Source organism: Ptiloglossa arizonensis, chromosome 10 (genome assembly GCF_051014685.1).
Source record: "Ptiloglossa arizonensis isolate GNS036 chromosome 10, iyPtiAriz1_principal, whole genome shotgun sequence".
NCBI lineage: Eukaryota > Metazoa > Arthropoda > Insecta > Hymenoptera > Colletidae > Ptiloglossa > Ptiloglossa arizonensis.
The window spans coordinates 10,945,468-10,961,384 of NC_135057.1; the positions used below are offsets into that span (position 1 = coordinate 10,945,468).

Consider the following 15,917-nt stretch of genomic DNA (forward strand, 5'->3'; position numbering starts at 1 on the left):
AATTGCAACGAAGTGGTTCTGGTATAACCGTGTACAGTTCTAATCGTCAAAAACGATACTCTTTCGTATCGAAATAACATCGATTACTTAGGTAAGTCGTGAAACAAAAATTGCCTATTACATATACATTACAAGTTACATCGACGAATATTATCCCGTAGAAAAAGTTGGCGAGATTGTTCGGAGTTTTCTAAACAAATACAATTACAACTTCCATCACCGATTCTCGAGTAACCCACGATTAATACCTTGAGATAATATTACCGAAACGTTCGCGTACCCGCGGAAAAAGGTTCCGTGTGCACGAAAGATCAAAGGGTGAACTTTCGAGGTGCACCATACCGTGTACTTGTACACACAGTGAAAAAAAGGAAGTACCTTTTCTATCAGTCGAAACGGGGTCACCGGGTCTTGGAAACCCCTCCTCGCGAAGAATCTTCGATCGCGTTACTTTCCTGGCCGGTGGATCGGTGTAAAAAGTTCGTGGAATGCGAAACGACGAAACAGAAATCGTCAAGAGAGAAAAGTATGGAAAATGGTCGCGAGCAACCCGGTGAACGAGCAGGACGGAAGCAATGTCGGGGTAAAACGAGCGAGAGAAACGTGGAATGACGCGAATAGAGGTCTCCGGGTAACCCGCGAACGTAAATCCCTTCCGGCTGGATTTTAACGTGAAATTTATCGTTGCACCGGTGAAATTATTGTCCGTCACGGTCTCCCGTAGGACCTCCTGGTCGATGCCGGGCTACGGTGGAAGGGTTTCCAGAGCTCGTCGATCGAACCTGCACCCTATTAATATTTCGCCGAGGCTAACGTGTCTTTGATTGCTTTATAAATACTCCGGGATGTAGGGGCGGTGGGGGTTACCGAGTGCACCGTTGCGAAACGAACGACCAGGTTTTCATAAATTTTCCAATTCCGCGGCCGTCGGCCCGTGTAATCCCTCCTTTCAGCATAATCCTTCCCTTGGTTTTGTATTAACCGTTGGCTTGGTCAGTGCTTCGCGAGCCAAATTTACGTTCGCGGGCTGACGAGCTCCGCTGAAACGCTATCGTTTGCGCGGGATCGCGAATTAAATATTTCCCGTGTACGTTTCCCATCTTCTTTCCCCTATTTTTTTTCCTTTCGTTTCTTTCTTTCCTTCTTTCTTTCTCTTTTTTTCTTTCTTTCTACGCTCCCTCTCCGCCCGCCGAACTATGAATACCCCGTTCCTCTTTGTTTCTCGCGTTTTCTTCTTTTTTCGGGTAACGAGCTACGGTAAATCTTGCCGGTTCACGAGTCGCGGATATCCGCTCGCGTAATCTCGCGTTTTATTTCCCGTCGCCGGCGATAGATTTATACGCCCTGTCGCTTCCCCTACCTGCCATCCCCGAACCCACCGCCACTTCGTATCTCTTTGATCTCGACTCGAACCACGCGTTCAAATGTTTTCGGGATTCTTTTAACGTTTTCGAACGCAAAGTCTATATACATATATGTATATATTTTTTCTTTCTTATTTTTCTTTTGTGGTTCGTTGTGTAATTTTTTTTCCCCTGGTTGTTTCGCGGGTTCGAGGATCGTTCGAGCGATGGTGAACTCTCGATTGAAATTACGCGATCACGCCAAGTAAACTGGCGCGAAGTTGGACTCGATTCGATGCATCGTGTCTTATTTCGCGCGAGGAGTCGAATCGAGGATGGAAAATAAATGAAAGCAAGGCGATGGTGCTCGAGAAATCGTCTCGAACGTAGTATTTTAAGGGACGGTGTAATTCGACGCGAGAGTTCGGATATAAATATTCGACTTTTGACGACCTCGTTTCGCTTCGAGATCGAATTAGAAGGAACCGTCGCGAATCGTTTTGCGGAAAATGAGCGAATAAAAAAAAAAAGAAAAAGAAAAAGAAAGTTTGAAGTTACGTATCGGAGAGATTTCAATAAGAAGCACTTACGGTGTCCAATTGGAGCGTAGCTATAAATGTTTGTCTATTACGGACGAACTGGTTTCCCTCGGGTCCTCGAGATCGAATTAGAAGGAGAAGTTTCGAAATAGGAAATACATATCGTCGGAAATAAAACTCGCGACAAGGAGAGAATAGAATTTAAGGTTAAATATTCGTGAAATTTCAATAAGAGACGGTTATAGCTTATCCCGACCGGTGCGCGAATTAAAATATTTTTATATTTTAAACGACCTCGTTCCGCGTCTGCTCTCTCGAATGATAATTAAACGCTAGGGTTGGAAAGACGAGAAACGACGACGTGTACCGTAGATGAGAACGAGAGAAGGGAAAAATCAAATTTTAGTTTAAACAGCGATTCGGATTCCATTCCGTTTCTCGAGTACTTTGAATAAAACGGTTCCGAGTGTGATCGTAATTGGTCGGCCGGTAAATTTTCCTTCGACCGAGGTGTCGAAAGCAGTCGCACGACTTCGAGCCCCAATTTCGTGACAAAACACACTTCTCGACCAGGGGAAGGTTCACCCTCGAAAGAAAAGTCCAAGTCGGACACGTCGTCCCCAATTTTTCCCCAGTTTCGTCACAGGCGAGGTCGTAACTTCACCGTACCTAAACCGCGCGATATCTCCAGCGATGTCTAACAGCGAACGTAGAGATTCCAGTATCGTCGATACCGTGGATAAACTCGTTACCCATGAAACGAACGAGTCTCCGTTTATTCGGGCGTTTCATCTCGAAGGATCCTCGTGGAAATTGGCGTGGAAGACCTTTTCGTTCGCACGAAACCTTTTCCGCGAGACGCCGTAAAAAAAAAAGTATACACACTACCCTCCGTTATTTCTACCGTATCGATAGAAATAGTCGTCGAAGCTGCGACGTTTTCCACGGTGTCCTGAGGTGGGGACGAATCGATGGGATACAGGGGGTGACGTTCGACGATCGTCAGATTTGTCAGGCCAACGTTTCGACTCGTTTAACACCGCGAGAAAATCTGCGCCCGGATCCGCGTTGACCAATCGCGCTCGATGGGATTGGTCCTTGCGTCGTAAAGAAGATCAGAAACGAACGGGTGCGGCGCTGTGAGCGAGGCTACCACGGAAAATTGTCCATCGTGGCGAATGAGAGATGTCGCGAGGTCGCCTGGAATCCGTGTCGTTTTGACGCTCGGAGGTCGCGAACGTGACGAGACTTAAGAGCGAACTGACTCGAGCGCGCTTTCTTCGTCGATGGAACGAACCAACTCCCACCCTCTCTCTTTCTTTCTCTTTCTCGTTCTTTCGAGCGAGCTGGTGACCGACTCGAGGCGATTTCGATCGTAATTAGAGAGGGGAATTTTTTCACCAGTGATCGCGAGGTGTGAGACTCGAATCGAAGATGCGTCGGTTTAAATATTTGACGATTTAATTTTCTTTTGAGTTTTATTACCAGGGGATATCAAGTAGGGTTTATCAAGACTCGACCAGTAATCTCGACTGGTTAATTTTTCTATAATGTTCGCGAGGTGTGAGACTCGAATCGAAGATGCGTCGGTTTAAATATTTGACGATTTAATTTTCTTTTGAGATTTGTTACCAGGTTATAGCAAGTAGGATTTATCAAAACTCGATCAGTAATCTTGATTATTAATTTTTCTATAATGTTCGCGAGGTGTGAGACTCGAATCGAAGAGCACGTCTGTTTAAATACACGTCGAATGAATTTTCTTTCGCGTCTTGTCTTAAACTCGACCAGTGATCTTGACTATTAATTTTTTAAAGCGGCGATTCATCATGTTGGGTGACGGAGTTGGCTGTGTGTATTCTCGAACGCATCGTGAATACATTTATCGTACAGCTCCGATCGATATTACGTTCACCGTAATGCAACGAATCCCCGAAATCTCGAGACGAGGTCCACCATATTTTTATACCTCTTAAATCCTGGGCTGCGCTTTTAGCGAGATTTTCGAGGCGCTCAGGGACACGACAGTGGTCCATACTTTTCGTCTATTTCCGATTTCAAGACTCTTCATCGATGCTTTTAATGCACCATCGTTCGGCGAGGAGTCCCGCTCGAGTAATTCTCCAGCCGCAGTTTTTTACCGAGCTCGCGACGTTGCATTTGCATCGGTATTCGTGCCGCGGAGGGTGTAAATGGCGCGAGAATCTAATTTAAAGTGCAATCAAGACTGCAACGGAGTAAATGAATTTGTAAGACAGAGGTGGGTTGTGTACCGTGGTCCGTTCGAGTGGTTAACTTCGAGAACCCGTTAAATCTTCGGTGTTCTCGTCTGGAAAATGAAAAAGACAAAACAAAAAAAAAAACTGCCTTTACGTTGCTTAAATTTTCTGTCCTCGAACGACTTATTTACCAGCGAAGACCGAATTCGACGAAACGAGCTCGAAACGTGAAGATCCTTCGGTTCGTTTTCTTCTACGAATCTTTCCTTCGATACACGAAACACAATTTTCAAATTTTCAATACACGATAAATTCTCTCGAAAGAAGAAAACATTTGTTTTCTTTTCCGTAAGGAAATTTTGTTTCTTAGCTGAAAGTATCAACGACTTCAAAATGATATTTCACATTTCCAAGAATCGTGATCGCAAGATTAATGCAATTACACGCGAGAAACCTGACTCGTTCCACAATATTCTATCGTACGCTCTCGGGTCGATCTTTTCTTTTCTCCTCCCCTTCAAACCATTTTCTGTTTCGTCACGGCGCAACGAACGCGTTCAACGCGAAAGAAACTACACGAAACCTAATACAAGGAATCTAATAGAGAACGCCAGGAACGGGAACGTTCTATCGAGCGATTTCGCGAAATTAATACCGTCATTGTCGAGCGGTTCGGTCGCTCGGTCGATTTCGCGCGTTCTCGAGAAAATTCCACGAGCGGAATTCCCGAGGAGTTCGACTTATTTCTCCAGTGGGTGGTTCTCTGTTCGTTGGCCGTAATGGACAGCACGTTTACAGGTCGGGTCGGTGAGCGTAAACGCGGGAAAGAGAATCGTCGGTTCGGGTTGCAGCAAAGCTTCGATGGAGCTGGTTCCGGTTGCCGCTTGAGCGAAAGATATCGCGCGTTACGTATGCGGGGGCCGTAGCCGTTTGGAAAAAGGGCAGCGGGGATCGACGTGTTGGCTTTGGGAAGGGAACCTATCGACAGCTTTGTCGGTGGCGCATTTACGAAGCCGTCGAGCGCAGGCCTCGCTACTCGGAAGGCGAGCGCCGCGACGTCGGCCCCTACGGGCGAAATGTCACGTCGGTCGCACGGTAGACGGGAACCGGCTTCTCACCTGGGACCCAACCAGACCGTTTCGCGACCATGCGAAAACTCCAGGCGCAATTTTGCATCCCATGGTGTATCCTCCATACGCGAAACAGAAAGAGAGATCGCTACAGAGATACGGAGAGACGATCGCGACGATGATTTTAACGCGTTCCAGGCGCTTGGTTCACCGTGTCCAGAGTTACGCTCGATATTTGTTCCAGTTGCAAGCTGGAAGTTAGAAATATTCTTGAAAATTGAACGCGGTGCTCGGTAGGTGTTTCGTAGAACGTTCAACGACGATGCAAAGTCGCGCGGAAGTTCAAGAGTCAGAGTATTGACGGGTGAGAAGAAGATTCACCTGGATAGGGATGATGTGACATTTGTTACGGTTGCACGGCGGAAGAAATATACGAAAATTTAACGGCGTATTTGGTAGGTATTTTGTAGAACGTGAGAAGAAAATTCAACCGAACAGGGGTGATAGAACATTTAGGTATTTTGCAGAGTTTTCGATTTAATAGAGTTGGAGTATCGTGGAAACGGGATAAAAGTACGATTGTTCGATCATTCTTGGACGTACACGGTATGCGATATTGTCGAGACATTCAATTGGGTACATTTAATGGCATCGGTTTCCGTATTAAAAGGCAATTGTACACGTACCGGTCCGTATCTTCGAAGAGCTCGAGATAGTTACCCATTTTTGGGTAACACGAGCTGCACTGCGTTAAAAAAGTCGTTTTATCCGACGGTAGCCTTTGCTACCATTTTTATCGTCTTGGCAGAAAGTTAAGTACTATTTCGCGTGGTTTCTAGGCGAGGGGCCAACTGGAACTTTCGAGCCAAATATGTGTTGCCTCTTCCTCCGTTCTCGCGGGACAATAAACCTGTGCACCGAAAGAGTATTCTAAAAATATTCATACAGCGTACCAAAGTGTACGCTGTTAAACTCGATCGCGGACACGTAGTCCACCGTATTCGATAATTAACAAAATATCGCAGCTCGTTCAAAGTTCACCGGAGCTCTTATCGATTTTTCGTATATCAGTTTCCTTTGTAACGCAATAAATATTTTCTTAATTGTTTCGATAAGTATTTGTCAGTAATTCGGTACACTTCTTACCGTGGATCTTTCGTTTTAAACTCGCGGCGGTCGTTGAATTTACCTTATTGTTTCGCAAACTTCCATCTAGAATTGTAAATAATACTTTGCGTACTCCCCGCAAACAAGTATCGTGAATTGTTACGTTCAAGACTCTCGAGACCGGTTATTCTGGAATTTGAAGAACAAATAGTTGCGCGAATGATTGGTCACGGAAACACACAGACGCTTCAAGAGGGGAGGGAAACGGAATATCGAATCGTGACGTGCATCGGAAATGACTGATTAACCATCGAACAATAATAATTTACATCGTGCAATATTCCACGGTTAAAAGTACCACGTCTCGTTCGCGATATTCATGGAACGTTCGTAGAAATCCCTGGCATCGAATGAAATATAAACAATTGAATCTAGACACCGTAAATAACGAATGATTTATTCGTTTCCTCGCGGAACGGGAACGCTCGCTTCTTACCGTATAATGAAACGCCGATTGCTCCTCGAGAGCTCCGGGAAAAATTGAAAAAAAAAGAAAAAAGAAACAATCTCGAACTCTTTGATTCCTCACCTATAAAAAGTAAACAAACGTATGCCAATTTATTTTCTCCCGCAGAGTAGAAAAGCTCCACCGAACACCGACGCGATCGTTCTATCGCGTAAGATCGATCTCGAGCTAAGGGGAATATGACAGTCCTTGGTCCGACTCGAACGTCTGACTCGACACTGCTAGACAATCCCCACCACGTTCTTTCCCCTCAGTGGAATGAGCGCGCAATGCACGTACACGTCCCAACGACTCTCTCGCGCGCCCCGCACGTTTTCGGATTCAATTTTCTCGAAAACGAAGCCTCGCGCGAAAAAATCTCCTTCCACATTTTCGATGTATTTTTACGCGTGAAATCGCCTCGACCGTCTTATTACGTCAGCCGTCCCCGAGAATTCACCCGTGGACTCCGGGGCCGAGTATCGGACGCTCTCGAAAACAAGGAGCGACGTTACGTAAACGGTGGAGAAATATCGTGCGCAAAAACCCGGGGACACTTTTACGGGGCGCCAAGCGTCACAAAGGGTTCGAACGGGGTGGTAGGGGACCGAGATCGATTTTCACTCGGGAATTTACGATCCGCAGCGAGGCGCAACTTTTCTGCGGTCCGTCTTTTTTTCTTTTTTCTCTTTTTCTTTTTTTTTTTTCCGTTTTTCGTCCTGAGGAAATCGAGTCCGTTCGCCCGCGGACAGAGGTAACAGGCAGCGAAAGACAATGCCGCTCGCGAGGAGGCTTTCGAAAATAGCTTGGGTAAATTCGACAGGGGGTGGAATATCGAGTTGGCAGATATCAATGGGGGATGGTCGCGTGTACGCGGCGGGGGTCGAGACTCGGCCCAGATTCGAATGTGGGTCGGGTCACCTGCATCTCTACATCCCCCGGGGGTTGCGCCCGGGTGCTGCGGAGCGCGATGCACTTGCAGCACGGGACACGGTCGTATGTGTCAACCGCAGCTGACCGTCAAGCGTCGAATTTGAATTGATAATACGCGTAATATCTGACCGTCGTGTTGGCGGTCGTGATAACGGAGGAATAATTAATTACGGAGCCGGCCGCGCGTTGTTCTTCGACGCGTAAACTGCACGTCGCTTTGCCAACGACAGGGTTGCACGCGTGTTTGGAGTTTCTTGAACGATTCGCGCCGCGTTTGATCACGAGACGGGGGTCGAGATTTCAAACTCGAATTCGAGAGAAACTCGTTCCGAAGAGTTTTTCTTCAACGTAGGTTTTATACGTACGAGGAAAAACGTTCCACGAAACTTGCCTCGTTAATTTCATATTGTTGGAAGAGGACCGAGGAAATGCAGGTGCATCTTGTCTCTATTGTAGAAGCTCCAGTTGTGGAAGTGTGTATTACGATGGCTAGAGAACGTCGATGTAAAGGAAGAGTGAGTATATTGTACCTTTGAATATTATTTTTCAAGTAGAAAGAAGGTACTCGTATGTTTGCACTATTTAAGCAATACGGATATCGGTTGTATATTTGAATATTGGCATCGGCCGTATATCGGATCACACACGCGGATAAACCGTTGCGGTGGAATCGATGATGCTTAAAAGATGTTCGATAATTTGTACATATGTGTACACAGTCGTATATAAAGGTACACGGATGCGAAATTCTTTCTAGAATTTTGGAAGAACGAAACGAGGAGTTTACTTGGAAATCACCTATTTCTTGGAGACATAAAAATGTCGTACGATGTTCCAAAAAATTCCAGGACGAGATAATCGACTCCATTTATTAAACTTCGAATGACATTCAGACTTCGTGTCGCGCGATTATTCACTAAACAAGGTATTCCACGGTACGATAGAAGGGTACAAAAAGTACAAAGACAAAGAAACCTATTACCAATCCTAACGCTAAAAACCGTAGCCAAAAAGAGAAGAATACAAATAAAAAACTTCAAGGTTGCATTTAAAAAATCGACGAAAGATCGAATTTCCCGCGTAAAAGCGTTCTCCTCGCAGATGATACACGTGAAATCGATATCGACTACCACTCGAACCGGAGTATTGTACCACCGTGAAATTAACATTCGCGACTTCCACTTGCGGTGCATCCCACGGGTTTGGCGTTGCACCAACGACGCTTGGTCCCCGCGAGTCGGAGAACTAAAAACGCTCGACTGTTTTGCATAATCGGTAAAAATTCGCTCCAGTTTATCGGAAACTCCGCCAGGTTAGGGATCGGTGTTCCGATATACGAGAGAGACGTCACCAGCGTGGATGGATTCCCGTTTGGTGGATCTACGCGCCAGACGAAGCGAATCGAGGCTATCGCTGCGGGGACACCGAGGCCTCGAAATTTCTCGGTTAAACGACGAGGTGAACTTCGTTTGGTTGTTTGCCGCGTACCGCGAATTTTCACCGGTTACTCGAACACCAAGGGTTGGCTCGCAGTTATAATCGCGGGGAGAATGCACCGAGCGTTGTCTGTTGTTGTTGGTGGTGGGGAAATGGCGAGAGGTGCACGATACTCGAGACGAAAGGGGTGTACGACGTCCCGTTTTCCCTTCGCGTGACAACTTGCTCGTCGTGCGCTTCGTTCGCGATAAAGGATAGGCGGTTAACACACCGGTTTCCAACTGCACCCGCGGCTCCAGTTGCATCTCCGCGCGGTACCGCGCTCTCTCATAGACCGCTGTGTCTTCCAACGCGAATAGAATTATATCGATAAGGCCGGCACCGCTTTCAGCGGAATAATTCAATTTAGGGTGTACACGAACTTGGGTATTCCCTCACGCCGCGGCGGGGAATCCCGCGGCTCGTTCTTTTCTCACCGGGACCTCGTTACGCCGGCATTCAATCGTAAATGGAACGACGGATAGACGAGTTCGTGGTTTACTACTCCGTGGCGGTGGTGGGGGTTGAGATACACCGATTTGGTCCAACTGTCGCGGAGGACGTGTATCGATTATTAAAATTGAACGTTTCGGTCTCATTGCGGCCGAATTATACTTTTTCGTTATTTACGATATGGGTTAGTTTTATTACGATTACTGGTTTTATTACTTATTGCGTTTTTTGGCTTTTTATAACGGCCTCTTGTTCACGGTCCGCGCAACGAAACGGAAGAATAGTGATTTCGTTCGAGATTGCGCAGCACGTAAAATTACAATTCAAATTTCGACTGTTCGAATTTATCGGAACGTGTTTTTCGGTAAATTACGGAGCAGGTCGAGACACTTGTTTCGGGGACTTTTTAACTCGTGTATTTGTTATTCAATTCTGTTTCTCTACGATGGTGTTTTTAGACGTTACGTGTAATACATGACCGATAGAACGCGTCGAATTTTCGAATTTAAATATTGATGCTTGTAGGTGTACAGAACGGAGCCATCGATTTTGTTTTAGTTTAATGTGACGATAACGGTGTTTTTAGACGTTACGTGTAATACATGATTGATAGAACGCGTCGAATTTTCGAATTTAAATATTGATGCTTGTAGGTGTACACAACGGAGCCATCGATGTTGCGTTACTTTGACGTGAAAAATGTAAGAGTGATTATTACGAAAGGAGCGAGAGAACGAATAAATCTTGACCCGGATGTTGCTCCGAAGGATCAAATTGCTCTTCAACGGTAATGATATCGTAACGATACCGTGAGATAAAACGAACCGTTGGAGGATCGCCGTGTTCGAAAGTAATTAAAAATCCTGACGGTCACTTTTGATAACGACTCACCTCGGGATTGCAGATCTTGTATTTCGTGCTCCATGGTCTACCTTTGCATGGCTTCTTCCTGCATCGCCTCTGCTGCCGAGAAATTCCACCGCCGCAGCTCCTGCGAAGTGGGACGAGCATAATTAAAAAAACAATAAACTATGCGCTAACAAGGAGCATACGTGAAATGTCCGACACCGTGTTACAAGAGAGGCGTGTTCGCGTGGTGGTAAAAAAAAAAGGAAAAGAAAAAGAAAAAGAAAACAAAAATGGCGAGTCACGAATTCCCCTTCCATCGGTGAGAATTTTAAAACGAGGTATATACATTGTTCGATTCGGATCCGATGTTTAAAAGTTGGCGTCATCGCGGCGTGAAAATTTTTGCGAAATTGGTCCTCGCGTTACCATAAATTCGATTCTCAGAATCGAAGTTTATTCCCGTACTCACGAAATTACTCCGCGAATGATTACTCCGGATTACCACAGATTTCCACGATCGGTGGAATCGCTGGAATTCGAGACGGTTTCAAAAATCTCGCTGGATACCCTATGGGTTTCGAGGTTATCGATGGTTCTAGGATTTGCAGAATTTCTGAGATCTCCGGTACACCTGGGACTTCTGACCTGTTACGACCTCCTTAAGTGTCAGGAGTTTCTGTACTTTCGGGACTCCCGGATTTATCCAGACGCCTCGGTGTCTCTCGTGACTTCGGGGTTTTCTTAGTTTTACGGACCATCGGACCACAGAGACACCCAGACACGATCCTAGCGATCTCCGGGGTACTCGGATTTCGAAAAAAATGTCGAACCTTGTGATCTCCGAGAGCTTCTGGAAAATCTGGGGATCTTTGAAAAAATCTCTGGAACCTGGAAAAATCTGACTTCTCGTGACCTCCGGTAACCTCGAAACCTCGAGAACGTTAGAAAATCGAAACGCTCGCGATCTTCGTCTCGTGTATTTGATTCTGTATATATTTTATATTTTGTGTATTTTAATCTCGTTCGCAATTCTGTTCTTCAAGAAATCGTGATCGGTGATATATCTTTTTCCCGATAAACCGTCACGGTGCCGCCAGAGCGGCGGGAAATTCGAAGGAAATTCCTAAGCACCGAGCGAAGTTACGCAGCACCGTTTTCTTGATCGTGAACGACTCGCTACGAGAGTTTAAGTGGCACTCGTGCTTTCGGTAGACTGCAGAGCTCGGTAGTTCGCAGCAGTGACGTCGTCGCTGCTTAAAATTTGTTTCAGACGCGGGCCGCGGACTTTAATATTTAAAAGCGACGTAATACAGAGAACATGCATAACGAAGAGCGCCGACTAAACGAAGAGGATCCTCGAGTCTGCGACAACGAAACGTTTGTACGAAATTGCCGTCAAAGGGAGCTCGTTTTCGAAAGCTTTCGTCGATGGCTGGAAATTTCGTTCCACGATGGTCGGTTCGACGTTTATGCGTGTTTCAATTTTCAAATTAAATCCACGTTATAACTGGATAATAATTTCTCGGCGGAAGAGCTCGCGATAAACGAACGGGCCACGATTTTCGATCTTTCGGTCCAACCTTCGGTGAAATTATTTCGTACGCTTTGTGAACGCGATCCGCTTGGTAACCGGTCCGCCGAATATCGCGAAAATATAATCCTCGGGACTGTCTAAAATTATCTATGTTACGCGAATAACGGTCGGCGCGATTCGAACAACGCCAACCGTCTGAAATTTCCGAGTCGTCGTTTCCGCGTTCAATGAACGTCGTTTCTAATTTTCCACCGGTAAGTTTATTAAATTCCCGAACAAACTCGGTCTTATTCGATGGCAGCCAATGTTCCTACCGACTCCGTTCGGGGGAAAGTTAACGAAATCCCGCGGAAGTTTCGATTCGGTTCTTGGTTACGTTCGAATTTGAAATCGAAATTTATCGGCTCGCGAGCGGCGCGCGTGCCTCGCGTTTGCGATTAATTAACGGGGAGTTGCTCGTATCTTTACCGGGGTACGGAGTGCGAACGATCCTCGATCTAATTCACTTCCGTGGTTCGTCTCTGTTGCTAAACGATTCGTACAGTTTCTACCGGAAAAAATCACGGAAGAAAAGTCGTTATCCTCTTTCTTTCACTTTCCTCGAGATTCCTCGAGTCGTTATTTTCCACCTAGAAAACCATACCTTCCGCACAGGTGGTCTCTTCCATTCGAAGACCCTCTTGTACACTCTAGTTCATCGCATTTTCCCTAGTCGTCTATCTCTCGTAACCTCTCGATTCGCGTACTCGAGTTTCTACAACTCGTTTCCACGTACGTGAAACGTGGTGTACACTGAGAAATTCACCGGGACACCCTGTAGATCGTGCGACATTAGTCGGTCGTGTCGCGGGGCTCACGAGCGCAAATTTCGAAACGGGCGATCGTAAATCGAGCGTGCGCGTTCGCGGTAACGGGAAAAAATTTTAATAATTGTATCGGGGCGAACGCGGAACGAAGATTTACCGGTCGGTGGCTGGAAGCGTCGAATGTACGGCCCCGTACATCATACAATAAGCTTCTCCGGAGGGGAGAGGGGAGGGCGAGTGCAGTTCACCAGTAGCAAGCGTCATAAATTATTTGCCGGCGCAGTCTGTGCCGTTTCTGGCCGGTTGAAAAACGAGCTGGCCGCCAACCGGAACTCGCCTCCAACGAAATGAGTTCTGAAACGCTTAACATTCCGTCGGTGTACCGGCGACCCGATATTAGACGCTACGAAACGACCCTTCCAGGATATCGAGTCGCGATTCCCGCGCGAAACACCACCACCCGACACGGACAAGACCGATCTCGAGATTCCGTACGACACCACGTCCATTGTGCATTCGAATGCACGCGCCACGATGCGAACTGCAACGCACGGGCCAACGTACCCGAAATAACCACCGATTTCGATGCAACTTCCCCGAGGTCTACAGACCGGATGAAAATTGAGATTCTTTCGTGTCGGGTTACGCGAACTTTCGAATTTAATCGTTTAATCGCGATCGAAGTTTCGACGTCGCGACGAAATCTTTGGAATTACGAGTAGGTAAAAAGACGCGAGGATTTTAACGCGTGGGCGGTAAAAATAGAAAAAATGCGGGTGTATATTATAGGTATCGATAAATTTGGCACACTGGTGAGGATTTCTAACGGCCGTTTCAACCAAGCTGAAACGTTTTTCGGAAAGTTTTCGAGTTGACTTCGAATACCCCGACACTTTTTCTTTGTAATCTGTTTCTTTGTCCCGAGTAATGAATTCCTTTAGAAATGTTCCGATTGAAAAACCGGCTCACGGTTCGAGCAGAATTTTGAGAACAGGGGTGGTAACAGCTTGACTCTTTAATTAATGTTCTCTTTCACCGACGTGTACACTACGTTTCGTTAAAGGCTATAGAAAACTTTCCGAACAAAATTCTTCGTATCTCCGGTAGTTTTCCAGATAGCGTTAAGGGGTGAACTTTCGAGGGTAGTTTCGCCCCCTTGAACCGAGACCGATCCGCAAGTATCAATGACGATGGAAGAAATCGTTCCTTGGAGATTTTCGCAACGTAAATAATACACGTGGATTAATTTCATTCGGTGTACGGTGTTCACGAATTTCTCGATCGTTCAAATACGGGATTTACTCACCTGGAGCAACCGGACCACTTGGACCAAGGTGACCACTCGCCCCACACGATGCTCTGAAACCAGAAAACAATTTGTCATGCGATTAAATTGTATAAATAAAACGCGCGTCCGCGAAACGGTGGCGCGTGTTTATCACGTCGCGCAAAAATTCGGACATTCAATTATACCGCGCGCTGAATTAATCAGAGATAGTATTTGCGGAACCACCCCCGTCGGTTCGACGTTACTTTTAACGAAATTGGAGAATCCGCGTCGAGCGAACAAATTTGTTAAAACGCCGACCGGCGGAGAAATATTCGAAAGGTAATTGAACCTGCCCCCATGAAATTGTTGGACAATTTGTCCGTGTAACGAGAAATTTCGTGTTTACCGCGCGGATCCGTTTTGTTAAACAATTCTCCGCCGGTGGTTAATTACGAATCGGACGTCTCGCGACACTAATCGTTTCCCGAATCGATCGCGATGCTTATCGAAAGCTCGTTTTTCGGGTGTTATTCGAGAGAATCTTAACAGGTCGACGAACCTTCCAAACTGAATATCGTTCTCTGTATTTCCAACGAATATATTTCTTTCTTTTCCAAATTCTTCACTCAACTATCGTAGAATATTTCCTTCGAACGGAGTCTCCACTTCCTATGAGTATCTTTCTAAATGTTTCATTTTCCTTCGCAAAGTATTTTCTCTCGTATGTTACTTGAACAAAGTATTCTGAAATTTGTTCCACGCAAACATCAACTCGCACATCCGGTGATATCGAATCGATTTCCCCGCGGCAATTAAATTTCTACGGTTCGCGCTAAACAAGCACAACTTAGCACCGTTCCATGAATCGGGATTAAGAAACAGGAAAGGTATTCGACGTTCCGTTTCGCAGATTTACACGAAGATACTTTGAGGGGGGGAATGTAGGAACGTTGGTACAGGGAGCAAAGCTCGACGATAAAAGTGCAGCGGTAAGAACGTCGATATATCAAAGTATTTAGCGGCCATGCCCGATACGGAAACAGAAAAATCTCGTCCGGAGGGTTGGCACGGGAGGGGTTTGGCTTGCACATCGATATCCCTCTACGAGCAATAAGTTCGCCGCGAGACGTGATAAAAATTTCGGCGCCCCTCCAGGACCTCTCGCGAAATGCTCGGCACGTACGCGGCCGAACTGAGCGGATTTCGAAAATTCACTTTTGCCAGTCGGCTCGAGACCCCGTGGTGGTGAATTCCTGCTCGGATATTTCGCCGAGGGGTGACCACGATGACGGCTCGCGGCCATTCAACAATACACGGAAATAAAACCTGGAGGGATCGATGAAGGGATTAATCGGGCATCTCGATGGATCTTAACCGTGAATCTCGGGGCTTGTTCTTCGAGAGAAGATTCTTTTGTACGTGTCGCGTTTGTTTTATTACGAGGGAAGTTAAAGGAGCTGAACGTTTGGAAAATTTGGAACACTGAGTATAGTAGCGAGTGAATAAAATTTGAAAGAGGGTAATACCATTCGTTGAGAAGATTGAGCAAAGAACGAATTAATCGGGTCTCGAGAAGACTTTTTCATAGATAGAGGACACGTGTCGCGTTTGTCTTCTTACGAGGGAAGTTAGAGAAGCTGAACGTTTGGAAAATTTGGAACATTGAGTAGAGTAGCGAGTGAATAAAATTTGAGAGATTGTAATACCATTCCTTGAGAAGATTGAACAAAGAATGAATTAATCGGGTCTCTCGATGGATCCTAACTGTGGATTTTTGGGGTTATTCTTCGAGAGAAGATATTTTCATAGATAG

At 46.0% G+C, this 15,917-nt stretch overlaps 1 protein-coding gene across 2 annotated transcripts in view; it reads right to left on the bottom strand.

Annotated features, from left to right (window-relative positions):
* The window catches only part of Nolo (ADAMTS-like no long nerve cord), a 305,721-nt gene that overhangs the window by 80,022 nt on the left and 209,782 nt on the right, over positions 1-15,917 (bottom strand). For both annotated transcript variants that reach the window (XM_076321407.1, XM_076321406.1), the window contains exons 3-4: positions 14,141-14,193; positions 10,537-10,636 (exon numbers count right to left, since the gene is read on the bottom strand). In XM_076321407.1, coding sequence (XP_076177522.1) covers positions 10,537-10,636; positions 14,141-14,193 — 153 coding nt within the window. The remainder of the gene's footprint in view (positions 1-10,536; positions 10,637-14,140; positions 14,194-15,917) is intronic.